A 14650-nucleotide genomic window follows, 5' to 3' on the forward strand; every position below is an offset into this window, starting at 1 on the left:
GGGAGTTCTGCCAGCACACGGCCTTCGGACTTGAACTGCAGCAATGGCTCTTCCCAGGGTCTCCAGCCTGCTGGCCAACCCTGCAGATTTTGGACTTGCCAGCCTCCATAATTGTGTGAGCCAACTCCTTAAAAAAAAGTCTCTCTCTCTACATACATATATGTCCCATTCTTTCTGTTTCTCTGGAGAACCCCGACTAACATGGCACCCGTAAAAGAACAGACTCAAGGAACTCACTACATGAGCCAGACCCTGAAAGAATTCAGCAAGGGGGACTCCTTCCAAGAGCAGACTTTTGCCAATGCAGCTGGTCACCCACTTTACGAGGAAAGAGAAGTAAGCTGAGATAAGAATATACACAGATTCACGGACAGTGGTAAATAGCGTCACTGGTTGGTCAGAGACCTGGAAGATAAAGAGGACCAAAACCAAGCGTGTAGGTTTTGTATCACATGCAATGTTCACTAGAGAGCATTCACCATGGAAGAGGCCACCCCAGTGCTGACACAACAGGCATATGACCAGAGTAGCCATGGCAACAGGGATGAAGGCTGTGCATGGTCTCCATTTACCAAGGCTTATCTAGCTGTTGCCACTGCCACCAACGTAGACCAGTGTCAAGCCCCACATATGGTACCATCCCTCAAGGAGACCCACCTACCGCTTGGCGGCCAGTTGGTTACATCGGACCCCTTCTACCCTGGAAGGCTCAGCAATTCATCTAGACCGGAATTAATGATAATCCAGGTATAGGTTTGCTTTTTCTGTCCAAAGGATCTCTGCTAGCGTCACTATCTGATGGCATACAGAATGCTTGATCTGCTGACGTGGAATCCAACGTAACATCCCCTTGAACCAGAAGACGCATTTTATAGGAAAGGAGGTAAGGAGGTGAGCCTATAGCCATGGGATTCCTGGTCCTATCACCTATACCAGAAGCTTCCAGCATGATAACATGACAGAAAGATCTTTTGAAAGCACAGTCAAGGTGTCAGCTTAGAGATGATTCCCTGAGAGTTTGGCATACTATCTCCCCAAATGCAATCTACTCCCCAACTTAACTACCAGGAGAGTATGATGTCTCCCCAAAAGGTAGAATACATTGGTCCTGGAAGCAAGGGACAGAGAAGCAGGTTTGGTCCTGGTCAGTACCACTCCCAGCGACCCTGTAAGAGGTGTGCTTCTCGTCCCTCCAACTTTTGGCTCTGTGGGCCTAGAGGTCCAAGTTCTCAGAGGAGTTAGTGTTTCCACCTAGGGACACGGAACGGTCCCCATTAGACTTTAAGCTCTGACTTCTACCTGGTGGAAAACTTTAAATGTGTGGATTTTATGTTATGTCAATTGTATCTCAATAAAGCTGTTATAAAGTAAATGAGTAGGGCTTCCCTTGTGGCGCAGAGATTAAGAATCCTCCTGCCAATGCAGGGGACACAGGTTCAAGCCTTGGTCCAGGAAGATCCCACATGCCGCAGAGCAACTAAGCCTGTGCGCCACAACTACTGAGCCTGCGCTCTAGAGCCCGTGCTCCGCCACAAGAGAAGCCACTGCAATGAGAAGCCCACGCACCGCCACGAAGAGTAGCCCCCGCTCGCCACAACTAGAGAAAGCCCGCGCGCAGCAAGGAAGACCCAACACAGCCAAAAATAAATAAATAAATAAATTTATATTAAAAAAAAAAGAAAGTGATACATCAAGAAGCCAACAGTGTTTGTCTTTGAAGAGAAATGAGTTTTTCTTCTTTCTACTTTGCTTTACTCTCTTTAACACTCTGAGCTTGTATTGCCTTCATAATCGGAAAGAATTAAAACAAACTGGCATCTCCCAAGTAGGATGGAACCTCAGTCTCCTGCCTCTGACCCTTCATCCCATTTGTTTGCGGTCATGGTTGGTCCTAGTGGGGGTAATGATGACAGGTGGTTGGGTGCCCCTCCCCTTCTCCGGGGAGGCTGCCCTCCCCAGAATCTGCTCACGAAGTTAAATTCAAAATCATTGTATAACTAATGTATCCATACTGCTAAGCGCAGCAACACTATCTTATATGCAAAACACTTTTCTTTAATCGTAGAGCAAGCGCAGCATAGTAATTACCCATCAAACGGGAATTACGGTTTTATTAATTTTTAAACTTCCATGAAAAGAAAGCATCTAAAATTGGAAAGAAACAATCCATGTCACAAGCCAGTTAGTCAAAAAATGTTTGTCTGTTTGGAGGGCCCAGAATGATCATGGTAACATCTACCTTTTATGAAATGCTTATCATGGACCAGGCATCATGCAGAACCCTTGGGATTTGATGTCTCTTCACTTCCATGATGGAGATGCATCTTGTAAATCATGAGATAAGAGACGAAGAAACAGAGACAGAAGAATTAAATCTCTTGTTGAGGGGGCAGAGCTGGAGTTTAAGCCTTGGAGCATTTAACTCAGAAGTGGGGCGATTTTAGCCAGCATGCTGCGTCGTCAGTACAGGTGTGTTCTTAACCTCTGTTCACAAAGGTGTGTTGACGCAAACGAAGAAAAGAAGAAGGCACTATGCCTCTAGAGGAGAACTCTCATTCCCTTGGCTTGTGTTTCTCTCTCCCATCAGACTGAGATCAACCAGAGAGGTTCTGTTACCGATCACGCGACACACAGTGAGGCCAAACAAACTGAAATGCCTGAGTTTGGAGCAGAGAAAGGTTTATTGCAGGGCTAAGCAAGGAGAACGGCTAGCTCGTGCTCAGAAAAACCCAAACTCACCAATGGTTTTTGCGGAGACGTTCACATAGGCAAAATTTGGGGGAAGGGCTGCAGGGCTTGTGACTTTCGTCTGATTGGTTGGTGGTGAGGTAACAGGGCGGTGCTTCAGGAATCCTGTGCTCGGCCTGAACTTACCATCCTCCACCTGGGTGGGGGCCTTAGTTCCACAGAAGAACTCAAACACATTGTTATGGGGAATTCCCTGGCGATCCAGTGGTTACGACTTGGCACTTTTACTGTCGTGGCCTGGGTTCAGTCCCTGGTGGGGGATTCCACAAGCCACGTGGCAAGGCCAAAAAGAAAGAAAAAAAAATTGTTTATGTATATCCCTTGAGGAGGAACCAGGACCCTGCCCCATGGCTACACTATTATTTCTTCAACGCTCCTCCTTTGTTTCTGCATCCCCTCCCTTCCCTGATTAGCAACCATTTGGATTTGCCCTCTGGAACTCAGGGAAGGTCAAGGTGGCTGAATGAAGCCTATTTCCTACAAACAAGAAACAAGGGACACAGAAAGGGCTTATACCCCGGACTGCCCCACAGGATCCTGCTCCATTTCCTAGACCGTCCCATCTACCCAGCCCAGCAAAACAGAAGTCTGTATGCCGTTCAGATAACATTGCCTCTCTCTCACCTTCCACAACAGTTGATGAGTTCCATTACATCAATATCTTTCAATTTTTTCCCCTGTGAACCAGCTCCTCTGCAGCATTCTGTTCAGGATGGCTTAATTGGGAAGTCTATGAATTTTCTCTAGCTTCAGGTATGGCTGTATCCAGGAGTTCACAAAGTGTCTCCAGCCTGGTTTTCAGTTGCAGGCTCTTAACTAGCACCAAGTCCTCCTATCTGTTTGTGCTCCTCCAACTTCACCACCTTCCCATCCATTTACCTGCCAATCCCTGAGATGTCTTTCTAAAATGAAAATGTGATCACCAAAAGCTTTCAATGGCAGGATAACTTAACTCCTCCCTTGGCACGACCTGTCATATGTCGAGCTCCCCAATCTCACCTCCCACTCTTTTTCCCCACGTGCCATATAAAGAAAAATTATCCCCAGTTTGGAACACCGGACGCCCTCAGGATGTTATAGCAGACTACCACAGCTTTGTTCTCAAGTCTGCCCAAGGGTCATCTGACTCTCGAGGCATCAGGAGCCCCCTGAGGGAGTCACAGCCCAGATTGCTGGCCTGCCTGCTCCTGGAATTTCTGATTTAGGGGGCCTGAATTTGGGGGGAGCCTAAGCATCACATTTCTAACAATTCCCTGGGGCAGAATCAACTAGTCCAGGGACCACACTTTGAGAACCTCAGCTCTAGGGCAAATTTTTCCTGGAAAGAACCAGTTAGTAAAGATTTCCTGGGCCAGAGGATCTGTGTTGCAACTATTCAACTCTGCTGCTGCAGCAGGAAAGGAGCCAGAGGGGGTATGTAAATGCACGGGCTTGAACGTGTTCTGATAAAACTTTGTTTACATAAACAAGCAGTGGGCCTTATCTGACCCGGAGTTTGCCTCTCCAAGGAATGGTCATTTTGTTTGACTTATTATTTATCATGAGGACCTACACTCTGTCAATTTAGATGTTAACTTGTAGGAGTATTAGTAAGTTACAAATGACTTTTGTCCCACAGAGATGAAAATGATTTACTTCTGGAAGAAAAGATAGCCTCAAATGCTACCATTTTATCGCCTTGTAGGGCATTAACCTTTCTGTGTTGGACTTTATCATTTTATTCCAGCATTCTTTCTCTCATTAACTATACAGACTCAAGTGTCTTGTGTTCTCCCTTGAACCCACCCCCGACCCTGCTGCTTTTCCTGAGCTAAGCGAACCTCGGACATGGGCTCACTATTATATTTGCATGTCATGTTTTAACTTTTGGAAAATGACACTTGCACACCGACAATAATAATGTATTTATGGCACTCATTTGGTGGTACGTGACAAAATTCCAGTCCAAAGTAGCAAAAGTTTGAAGGGGGCGGGGGTCTCAGTCCATGTGGAAATCTGAGTTGTCTCCAGTTTCAAGCTGCTGTACCCAAGGGCTCAAGAAATATTGTCAGCTCTCTCTCTCACCTGTGTCTCTGTCTCTGTCTTTCTCTCCCTCTCTCCATCTTTTGTCTCTGCTGAAATCTGCTTGGCTTCTTTTTTTTTTTTTTTTTTAATTGAAGTATAGTTGATTTACAAGATTGTGTTAGTTTCAGATGTACAGCAAAGTGATTCAGTTATACATATATACAGATTCTTTTCCATTATGGTTTATTACAGGATATTGCATACAGTTCCTGCTTCGCTTCTAAAGAGGGGATTCTCACGTGACCACAAGTTGCCCACCCACTAGAAGCCTGGCATTCAGTGTGTGGCCCCATTACAGGGCTTGTCTTTGTCTCATGGGCTCTGATGTATCCTGGGAGCAGTTCGATGGACCCAGCTTGGGTCAGGTGCCCTGTAGGAGCCAAACACTGAGCTCGGTTGTTGAGAATCACCCTCTGATTAGCTGGGTCCAGATCAGGGCCCGACCCTGGGGTAGGGGAGCGTGGGAGCCGCCCGCCCCCAAGAAGGAACAAGATGATTCCGGAGTAGGAGTGGGGTGCTGAGCAGACCAGCATAATTCTTCTGCTACTACAGACGACTACTGTAGTCTGCTACTACCACTGCTGTTTCTACTGTGCCTACAACAACAATAACAACAACAAATAATAATAATACCTTGTATTTATTATTATTATTTTTTTTAATTTATTTATTTTTATGTTCGGCTGTGTTGGGTCTTTGTTGCTGAGTGCGGGCTTTCTCTAGTTGTGGCGAGCGGGGGCTCCTCTTCATTGCGGTGCGTGGGCTTCTCACTGCAGTGGCTGCTCTTGTGGCGGAGCATGGGCTCTAGGCACGCGGGCTTCAGTAGTTGCAGCACGCGGGCTCAGTAGTTGTGGCTCGCGGGCTCTAGAGCACAGGCTCAGTAGTTGTGGTGCACGGGCTTAGTTGCTCCGCGGCATGTGCGATCTTCCCGGACCCGGGCTCGAACCCGTGTCCCCTGCATTGGCAGGCGGATTCTTAACCACTGCACCACCAGGGAAGCCCTGTATTTATTATTGAGTTCATGCTAAGGACCCAGCACTGTGTCAAATGCTTGATCTTCCTAATATGCTTCCCATCACAAACAGCTCCACATTCTTCCTACCGGCATTAGCTCCATTTCACAGAAGACGACACTGAGGCTTGGAAAAGCTTAGTACCTCACCCAAGTTTACACAGCTAATAAGTGACAGGGATTGTGACCCAAGTCCATCCAAATCTGAAGCTTGTGTGGTTTCCAATAGTGCTTGTGCTGGGGCTTGCAAGATGAATAAATTAGGAGTCTGCCAGGTTAGACTGGAGGGATTAGGGAAGGGTGTTTTAGACAGAGGGAAGGGCACTGCTAAGCTATGGAGCGGTGGGAGACCACGTTGCGTCTGGGAATGCAACCCAGTAAGGCCATGGCCAGGCCAGAGAGCCTCACGGTGGTTCTCTGTCCAGGCTGCATGTTAAAACACCTGGGAGGAGGGGGACTTCCCTCGTGGCCCAGTGGTTAAGAATCCACCTGCCAGTGCAGGGGACATGGGTTCGAGCCCTGGTCCGGGAAGATCCTACATGCCGCGGAGCAACTAAGCCCGTGCGCCACAACTACTGAGCCTGCACTCTATAGCCCGTGCGCCACAACCACTGAAGCCCGGGCACCTAGAGCCCGTGCTCCGCAACAAGAGAAGCCACCGCATGAGACACCCGCGCACTGCAATGAAGAGTAGCCCCTGCTCGCCGCAACTAGAGAAAGCCCGCGCGTGCAGCAACAAAGACACGATAAGGCCAAAAAAAAAAACAAAAACAAACACACAGCTGGGGGGATGGGGTGTTTATTAAACACACCCAGAGATTTTGATTGAATTGATCTAGGATTGGGTCCCAGTGTCAGTCAGTATTTTAAAACTATAAATAAAAGCAAAAGCAAAAACTCCTCAAGAAGTTTTAACGTAACAGCGCAAACATGGTAGCAAAGTCCAGATTTTGGAGGCAGATGACTCTTGTTACTAAAGAGACAAAGACCAACACCAGTGGCAGAGCCACTCTGGCACCCCGGTCACCTGGTGCTCTGTTATAGTGACAGATGGTAGTGTAAGCAGATACGTTAGGGGGTCCCCTAAAGGAATGGCTTTCTTGACATACGAAAGCCAGTTTGGCCTAAGCCGTTTTGTGAGCTAAGCCCGGCCACCATGCTTGCCCTCGGACAGGTCTCAGTCATCAATGATCTTAAAAGAACACAGGAGTGCAGGAATAGAGAAAAGGCAGTGACAAGCGGAGTCCTAGTTCCTCCACAAGGGTTATACATAATAATATATCTTTGAGTTCTGCAGGAACTAAGGCCCCCACCCAGGTGGAGGATGGAAGCAGGCTGCCAGTCAACTAAGACTTGGACTCTGTCGACCTTGGCCCCAATTCTATGCCAAATCCTTCTCTGCTCATGCCCGTTCATGAATTGTCATATTCCCTTAGCTTCAAACTTCCCCACTTTGGCTCTTGGGGAGATACTGCTTTGGGAAAGATCCCCGGTGTTCTCCTCACTTGCTGCAAGTGATAATAAATACTTCCTTCTCTCCATCTTTGTCTTGGTTGTGTCTATTGGCTTGACACCCACCAAGAGAAGAACCCAGGTTTCAGGTAACAGTAGGAGAGCTACAGAGCCCAACAAGGCGCTGGGTGGGGAGATGGGAGCAGGTTTATTGGTCAGCACGCAGGAACTATCCTTGAAACTCAAGGGCTTTTCAGAGAGTAAAGGTGCAGACGCAGTGAAACTTGAGTTATTTGAAGGCAGTGAGGGTAGAAGTCACGGCCAAGGTCTCAGGCATCCGACAGACCTGGGTTCAAATCCTGACTTGACCAGGGACTAGGGGAGGGAGATAGGGTAGGCAGATTCACAACTTGCTCATCTGTAAAATGGGGCTAATGATAAGAGCTCCTCTTTCATAAGGTTGTGGTGAGTGTTACACAGGCCTATAGACACAAAATATCAACCCAGAGCCTAAGTAGTGAGTGTCATCAGGGACTACCATCCCTATACATGACTTAATGTCCATCCCCTGGGTGATGAGGTCCTGGGGACTCAGGAGAAACGCAAGATTATTTGCCCGGTGTCTCCACAAAGTCTCCTGCAGGTGAAAAGGCTAATCTTCTAGGCTCTGCATTTTATTTTATTTTTTTGGCCATTCCACGCAGCTTATGGGATCTTAGTTCCCCAACCAGGGATTGAACCCATGCCCTCGGCAGTGAAAGCGCGGAGTCCTAACCACTGGACTACCAGGGAAGTCCCTAGGATCTGCATTTTGGTCCTTCAAAACATAAGTAAATAAAATTCAACTAAATACAGAGTTGGCTATCTCCATTTGCCATTAGACAATCTTATTAAGAGACAGGAATCCTAGGAATATGTCTGTATCTATGTTTTGGAGATTGTTTGGTGCCACAGACTAAAGGTTTGTGTCCCCCAAACCACCCCCCAAATTTGTATGCTGAAATCTATCCCGCAACGTGATGGTATTAGAAGCCGGGGCCGGGGAATTCCCTGGCTGTTCACTGGTTAGGGCTCTGCGCTTCTACTGCAGGGGCACAGTTTCGATCCCTGGTCAGGGAACTAAGATCCCGCATGCTGCGTGGCTGCAGCCAAAAAAATTTTAAAAATTAAAAAAAAAAAAAAAAAAGGAGCGGGGGCCTTTGGGAGGTGATGAGGTCATGAGGGTGGAACCTTCATGAGTGACATTAGTGCCCTTATAACAAGAGCCCAGAGAGCTCCCTCCTGCTTCTGCTGTGTGAGGACACAGAGTAAAGATACCACCTATGAACCAGGAAGCAGGCCCTCACCAGACACTGACTTTGCCAGTGCCTTGATCTTGGATTTCTCAGGCTCCGTAACTTTGATAAATGAATGTTTGCTGTTTATAGGGTCTCAACCGGGTTGGGACGTCCTGGGGGCCTCCCACACGTGGCTGGCAGTGGGTGCTGGCTGTCAGCTGGGAGCCCAGCCAGGGTGAGGTCAAGGATTCTTGATTCTCCTCCACAGGGTCTCTCTGTCACTTGGGCTTCTCACACCATGGGGGCTGGTTTCCAAGGAAACGCTCCAAGTGCTCAAGAGAAAGGCTCAGCCTAGGAATCTACACAGCATCACTTCCACGGCCTTCTGTTGGTCAAAGCAAGTCCCGGGGCCAGCTCAGATCCAAGGGGAGAAAAGGAGACTCCATCTCTCTACGTGGAGTGTCGAGGATTGGCTGCCATCTTTAATCTTCCACACAGGTGGCTCTGAGGTGTCAACTCAGGAAGAAATCCCCACGGTGACTTTGAAAGTGGTGGAGCTATAGGCTAGCATGCTTTAGAGCACATTTCAAAAGGGGGTGTGGCGGGAAAGAATGTTTTGGAACCAATGGCTGAAGAGTCAAAATCTTGATGTTTGGAAGTAATAGTTTTCAGAGATAAAAGAGATCTTGGAAATTTGAGGCCATCCTCCATGTGTTGCTAGAGAAGACCCCAGATACAGAAAGTGGCTTGTACTGGTTCTCAGGAGACCTCCATTCTGGTTCGTTAACTAACTGCTTCACAGATTCGGCATGTTATTTATGGAACACTTATGTGACAGGGGCTGCTCTAGGCTCTGAGGATATTACAGTGAACAAAACAAATAAATATCTCTGCTTTTGAGGAGGTTCCATTTCAGGGAGCAAGACAGACATTAAAGGAAATGAATTAATTAAATATATGGCTTGTGAGTGATAAGTTCTAAGGGGAAAAATGAAACAAGAGGATAAGCAGTGTTGGGAAGGATGTTCCCATTTTATCTGGGGCGGCCAGGGAAGTTGTCACGAGAGGGTGACCCTGGAGAAAAGGGAGGAGTGGCCACGGGGACGTGGGGAGGGCATCCCAGGCAGGGGGAACAGCTAGTGCACATGTCCTGGGGCAGAAGCATCCTGGCCTGTTTGAGGACTGGCAAGGAGGCCAGTGTGCTGGAGCAGAGGGAATATGGGGGAGAGGAACAGGAGATGAAGTGAGGCTGGACCAGCTCTCCTAGGATCTCATAGGTCACCGTATGGACTTCTCCTCAGAGCGATGGGCAGAGGGACAGGATCCAGTTGGAGTGTTAACAGGATCCCTCTGGCTGCTGCATGGAGGGTAGAAGGAAAGAGACCAGGGTGAAACTGTAGGATATTCTATTAGTAGAGAATTGCCACCGTCCAGGCAAGGAGAGAGGGGCTAATTTTTCTCTGTCTCTAACTAGCTGGGTGAGCTTGCCAAGTTTGCAAAACCTAGATTGTCCTGGAATGGGAGAAGGAGAATCCCTACTCAGGAAAAGACAGGAAGGTGATTTTTGAAGGCTTGAAGCTGTCACCTCCCTGTCTGGAGAGGCTAGCTACCATTCAAATGTTCTTTGGGGCCCTAACTCTTCATGAAGTCATCAGGAACTCGTGGAGTACTCACCACGTGTTAGAGATTCTGCCTCGTGTTGGGACTACAGTGGAAAGCAAGGCGAGCGTGGTCCCCACCTCCCCAGAGCAGAATCGTGATTGCTGGGGCTGAAGCAGAAACCAGCATGTGATGGGACAAAACCATCGCTTACTCTCCTGTTCGATTTCATCAGCAGTAAGTGGCCTCTTTAAGAGGAGTCACTGCTGTCAAGAAACCCTTGGGTGGGGACTTCTCTGGTGGCGCAGTGGTTAAGAATCCACCTCCCAATGCAGGGGACACGGGTTCGAGCCCTGGTCCGGGAAGATCCCATGTGCCGCGGAGCAACGAAGCCCTTGCACCACAACTACTGAGCCCACGTGCCACAACTACTGAAGCTCGCGTGCCTAGAGCCCATGCTCCGCAACAAGAGAAGCCACCGCAGTGAGAAGCCCACGCACCCCAAGGAAGAGTAGCCCCCGCTCAACGCAACTAGAGAAAGCCTGTGCGCAGCAAGGAAGACCCAACCGCAGCCAAAATAAATAAATAAATAAATAGAAAAAAAAAAAAGAAACAAACCCTTGGGTGGTTCCCCCACCTAAAATGTGCTCAACCAGCCACCAAGTCATTGCTTATTTTATTACTTAATGATTAAAAAAAAAAGTCCAGGGAAGATAATAAACACATGACAGCGTCCTCCATGATGGAAATACTGGGACCAACCTGCCTGGGAAAATGTGAGCTGTGAACACGTGTGTATCTCTGTATGTACAGTCCGTGTATGGATACGTGCTGCATGTACGTTGTTTTACGCACCTTCCTATCTCCAGCGTCTATATGGACACTTGCATAGAGTAGGGGCTCTCTACGCTTTGCGGAATGAATAAATACGTGAATTAAACGATCGGCTTATGGGGAATTATTGTTAAGACTCGAGCTTTCCCTGCAGGGGGCCCGGGTTGGATCCCTGGTCTGGGAACTAAGATCCTGCAAGATGTGCAGCGTGGCCAAAAAAAAAAAAAAAGATCGTCTTTTTTTTTTTTTTTTTTTTAATCTACTTTTTTTTTTAATTTATTTTTTTGTTTATGGCTGTGTTGGGTCTTCGTTTCTGTGCGAGGGCTTTCTCTAGTTGTGGCGAGCGGGGGCCACTCTTCATCGCGGTGCGCGGGCCTCTCACTGTCGCGGCCTCTCTTGCTGCGGAGCACAGGCTCCAGACGCGCAGGCTCAGCGGTTGTGGCTCACGGGCCCAGTTGCTCCGCGGCATGTGGGATCTTCCCAGACCAGGGCTCGAACCCGTGTCCCCTGCATTGGCAGGCAGATTCTCAACCACTGCGCCACCAGGGAAGCCCCAAAAGATCGTCTTTTGCATTTAAAGGATTTAACTGGAGTGCCTAGCACAGAGCCCTCTGTAAATGGTAGATGTTATTATCATTTCTCCAACACCATCTCTGCCAAGACTCCCTGGCTCCCTCACCCCCGACTCAGCTGCCAGGCCAACCCTGGGCTTTAGAGGTACTGAGTGTACGCCTCTAGTTCACTCCTTCCACCCCTTCGCGCTCCACCACACCACGTGGAGGGTCAGTGGTGTCTGTTTCTTGGGGTGCCTTGGCTGACCCTTATTTATGATGCTGTTATATGGCTGTTATATACGAACTCATTTAATCCTGATGACCACACTTTGAAAAAGGTGTCAAAGGAGGAAACCGAGGCTTCCTGCAGTGGACGTGCCCACGGCTCACCCCCTACTGACTGGCAAGAGCTGGGAACTGAACTTGGACCTCTGGGACACCAAAGCCCATGTTATAGATTCCAATCACATCCATGCTAATAACAAGCTCATGGGGGAAAAAAAAAAATCAAACAATCATAGGGCTTGTGCCAGAGTGCTGGAGTTATGGATTATTTTATTTTTTTTCCAAATCTCTTGATTTTGTTACAGTAGTCAATCTTCACTTGAGAGCAGAAAAGATACTTATTTTGGTAGGCTAAAGGAGCTTGAAAGAATGCTACACTATTTCTTCCCACCCCTAGCTGTCTGTCTGGCAGGAAAATAAAATATGTTAGATGAAAATCAATGAAAAATAAGAAATTCTTTGATGAATGGGAAAGGGAAGGGTTTGTAGGGGTGACTGAATTAAGAAACATGAAAGGGTATTAAATAGTGATGTCGCCACTTTAACTAATAAGTAATGTGAATGTGTTGCAGTTAATGGATTAATGTACATGGTACAAGCTGCCTTTCGTCGTCCCAGTTGATCTCAGTATCTACCTCAAGAGGCAGGCAGGACACACTGGCCTTTCCTGCTTATGTAGGAACCAAGTTACAGAAAATCAATGATTCCTTTGAGTTCTCAAAGTGACTTGAGGCCGGAATTAACGCAACCCAGACCAATGGCGCATCTTACCTTGTCTTATTCCTTTTCTTGAGCACTCTTCCCCCTGGCCAAGGTCCTTTGAGATAGTGGCACCTGTTCTGTTATCTGGGGACAGTGCCCCACCCTGGGGAGGGCAGAGACAAGGAAATAAGTACAACAGAGAAGGGAGGAACGGCACCGGTGCTGTGCGGGTATTTTACTCAAGAAGAGACATCAACTATACGAGTTCTGCCACCAAGAAGAAAAGAGCAAAAGAAGGAGAAGAAATAAATGGGTGAACAACACCATTCAGGGAGCTGAGATGAGAGGCAGCAACCTGTGTTCCCTCCTCCATCTGCTGGGCTGAATTTGATGCTGATGTTTAAAGATTTAACATATTTGAGATAACATGCCCTGAAGAACAAGCCGTGATTAGGGGCTCAGGGGGACAACCTGAGGTTCCTTTCCTTTCGGCTCTGGATGAAAAACCCTCAGAGTTGGTTTTATTAAGTGACACAGAGGGAAGAAGACCGTGTGACAATGGAAGCAGAGATTGGAGTGCTGAAGCTCTAAGCCGAGGGTCCCCAGCAGCACCAGAGGCTGGAGAGAGGCCTGAAATAGCTGCTTCCCCAGAGCATCTATTTGTTACAGCAGCCCTAGGAAACTCATACAGGCAGTATGAGCAGTATGACCTACTAGGCAGCTCCTTTCCCGAGGGAATGGGATTGCTCTGATGGGCAAATTTGGCTCAAGGACTTTTACCCAGCCCTTCCCCATCCCCACTCCTGCCCAGGGGACAGCCAGACACCAGTCCAGGTCTCTCCCCGCCACCCCCAGCTCCCTCCCATTTCCCCTCTTGCTTCTCAGAGGACCTGACCGGACCCTCTCATATCTCAGATTCAGTGGTTCTCAAGATTTCACCTTTTTTGCTCCATCTATTCCTTTTTCCTTTCTGTTTTTTTTCTCACATCTTTTGAAGCAAATCCCATACATCCTGTCATTTCACCTGTATGTATTTCAGCATATATCCCTTAAAACAGGAAGTAATGTTTTCTAGCATAATCTCAAAGCCACTAGCACACCCAGCACATTCGTTGGTGAATAATTCTCTGGTCTCCTCTAGGCCTTAACGCACACTACTAGGTTGTCTCAGAAATGTCTTTTTGAATGAAATAATGCCATTTGCAGCAACATGGATGGACCTAGAGATTCTCATACTGAGTGAAGTAAGTTAGAAAGAGAAACAAATATCATATTATATCGCTGATATGTGCAATCTGAAATATGACACAAATGACCTTATCTACAGAATGGAAACAAACCCACAGACATAGAGAACAGCCTGTGGTTGCCAAGAGGGAGGGGGCTAGGGGAAGGATGGGTTGGGATTTGGGGTTAGCAGATGCAAACTATTATATATAGGATGGATAAACAACGTCCTACTGTATAGCATAGGGAACTGTCAATATATTCAATAATTTGTGACAAACCATAATGAAAAAAAATGTAAAACACGATGTATATATATTTGTATAACTGATCACTTTGCTGTACAGCAGAAATTAACACAACATTTAAAATCAACTATACTTCAATAAAATAAATTTTTTTTTTTTCTGTGGCTGCCTTGGGTCTTTGTTGCTGCTCATGGGCTTTCTCTAGTTGCAGCAAGCAGGGGCTACTCTTCATTGCGGTGCGCGGGCTTCTCATTGCGGTGGCTTCTCTTGTTGCGGAGTGCGACCTTCAGTAGTTGTGGCTCGTAAGCTCAGTAGTTGTGGCTCACAGGCTTAGTTGCTCTGCGGCACGTGGGATCTTCCCAGACCAGGGCTTGAACCCGTGTCCCCTGCATTGGCAGGAGGATTTTTAACCACTGGACCACCAGGGAGGTCCTCAGATTTCCCTTCACCTACAAAATTATTGCTGACCCCCAGAAGCTTTTGTTTTTGTGTGTTCTATCTTATTGCTATTTATCACTTAGGAATGAAAACCAAGACATTTACAAATATGTATGGCAATTTATTTCTCATAAACTCATTGCATGTCAATGTAAAAAATAACATTTTTAATGAAACATAACTGTTTTCAAAACAAAACATGTTGGTGAG

At 47.3% G+C, this 14650-nt stretch overlaps 1 protein-coding gene across 1 annotated transcript in view; it reads left to right on the forward strand.

Moving 5' to 3' along the window:
* The first annotated feature begins 201 nt into the window (after nucleotides 1-201).
* Nucleotides 202-14650, forward strand: part of USP10 (ubiquitin specific peptidase 10) — a 91917-nt gene continuing 77468 nt past the window's right edge. The window contains exon 1 of the mRNA XM_059903775.1: nucleotides 202-336. Coding sequence (XP_059759758.1) covers nucleotides 202-336 — 135 coding nt within the window. The remainder of the gene's footprint in view (nucleotides 337-14650) is intronic.

Source organism: Balaenoptera ricei, chromosome 19, assembly GCF_028023285.1.
Source record: "Balaenoptera ricei isolate mBalRic1 chromosome 19, mBalRic1.hap2, whole genome shotgun sequence".
Lineage (NCBI taxonomy): Eukaryota > Metazoa > Chordata > Mammalia > Artiodactyla > Balaenopteridae > Balaenoptera > Balaenoptera ricei.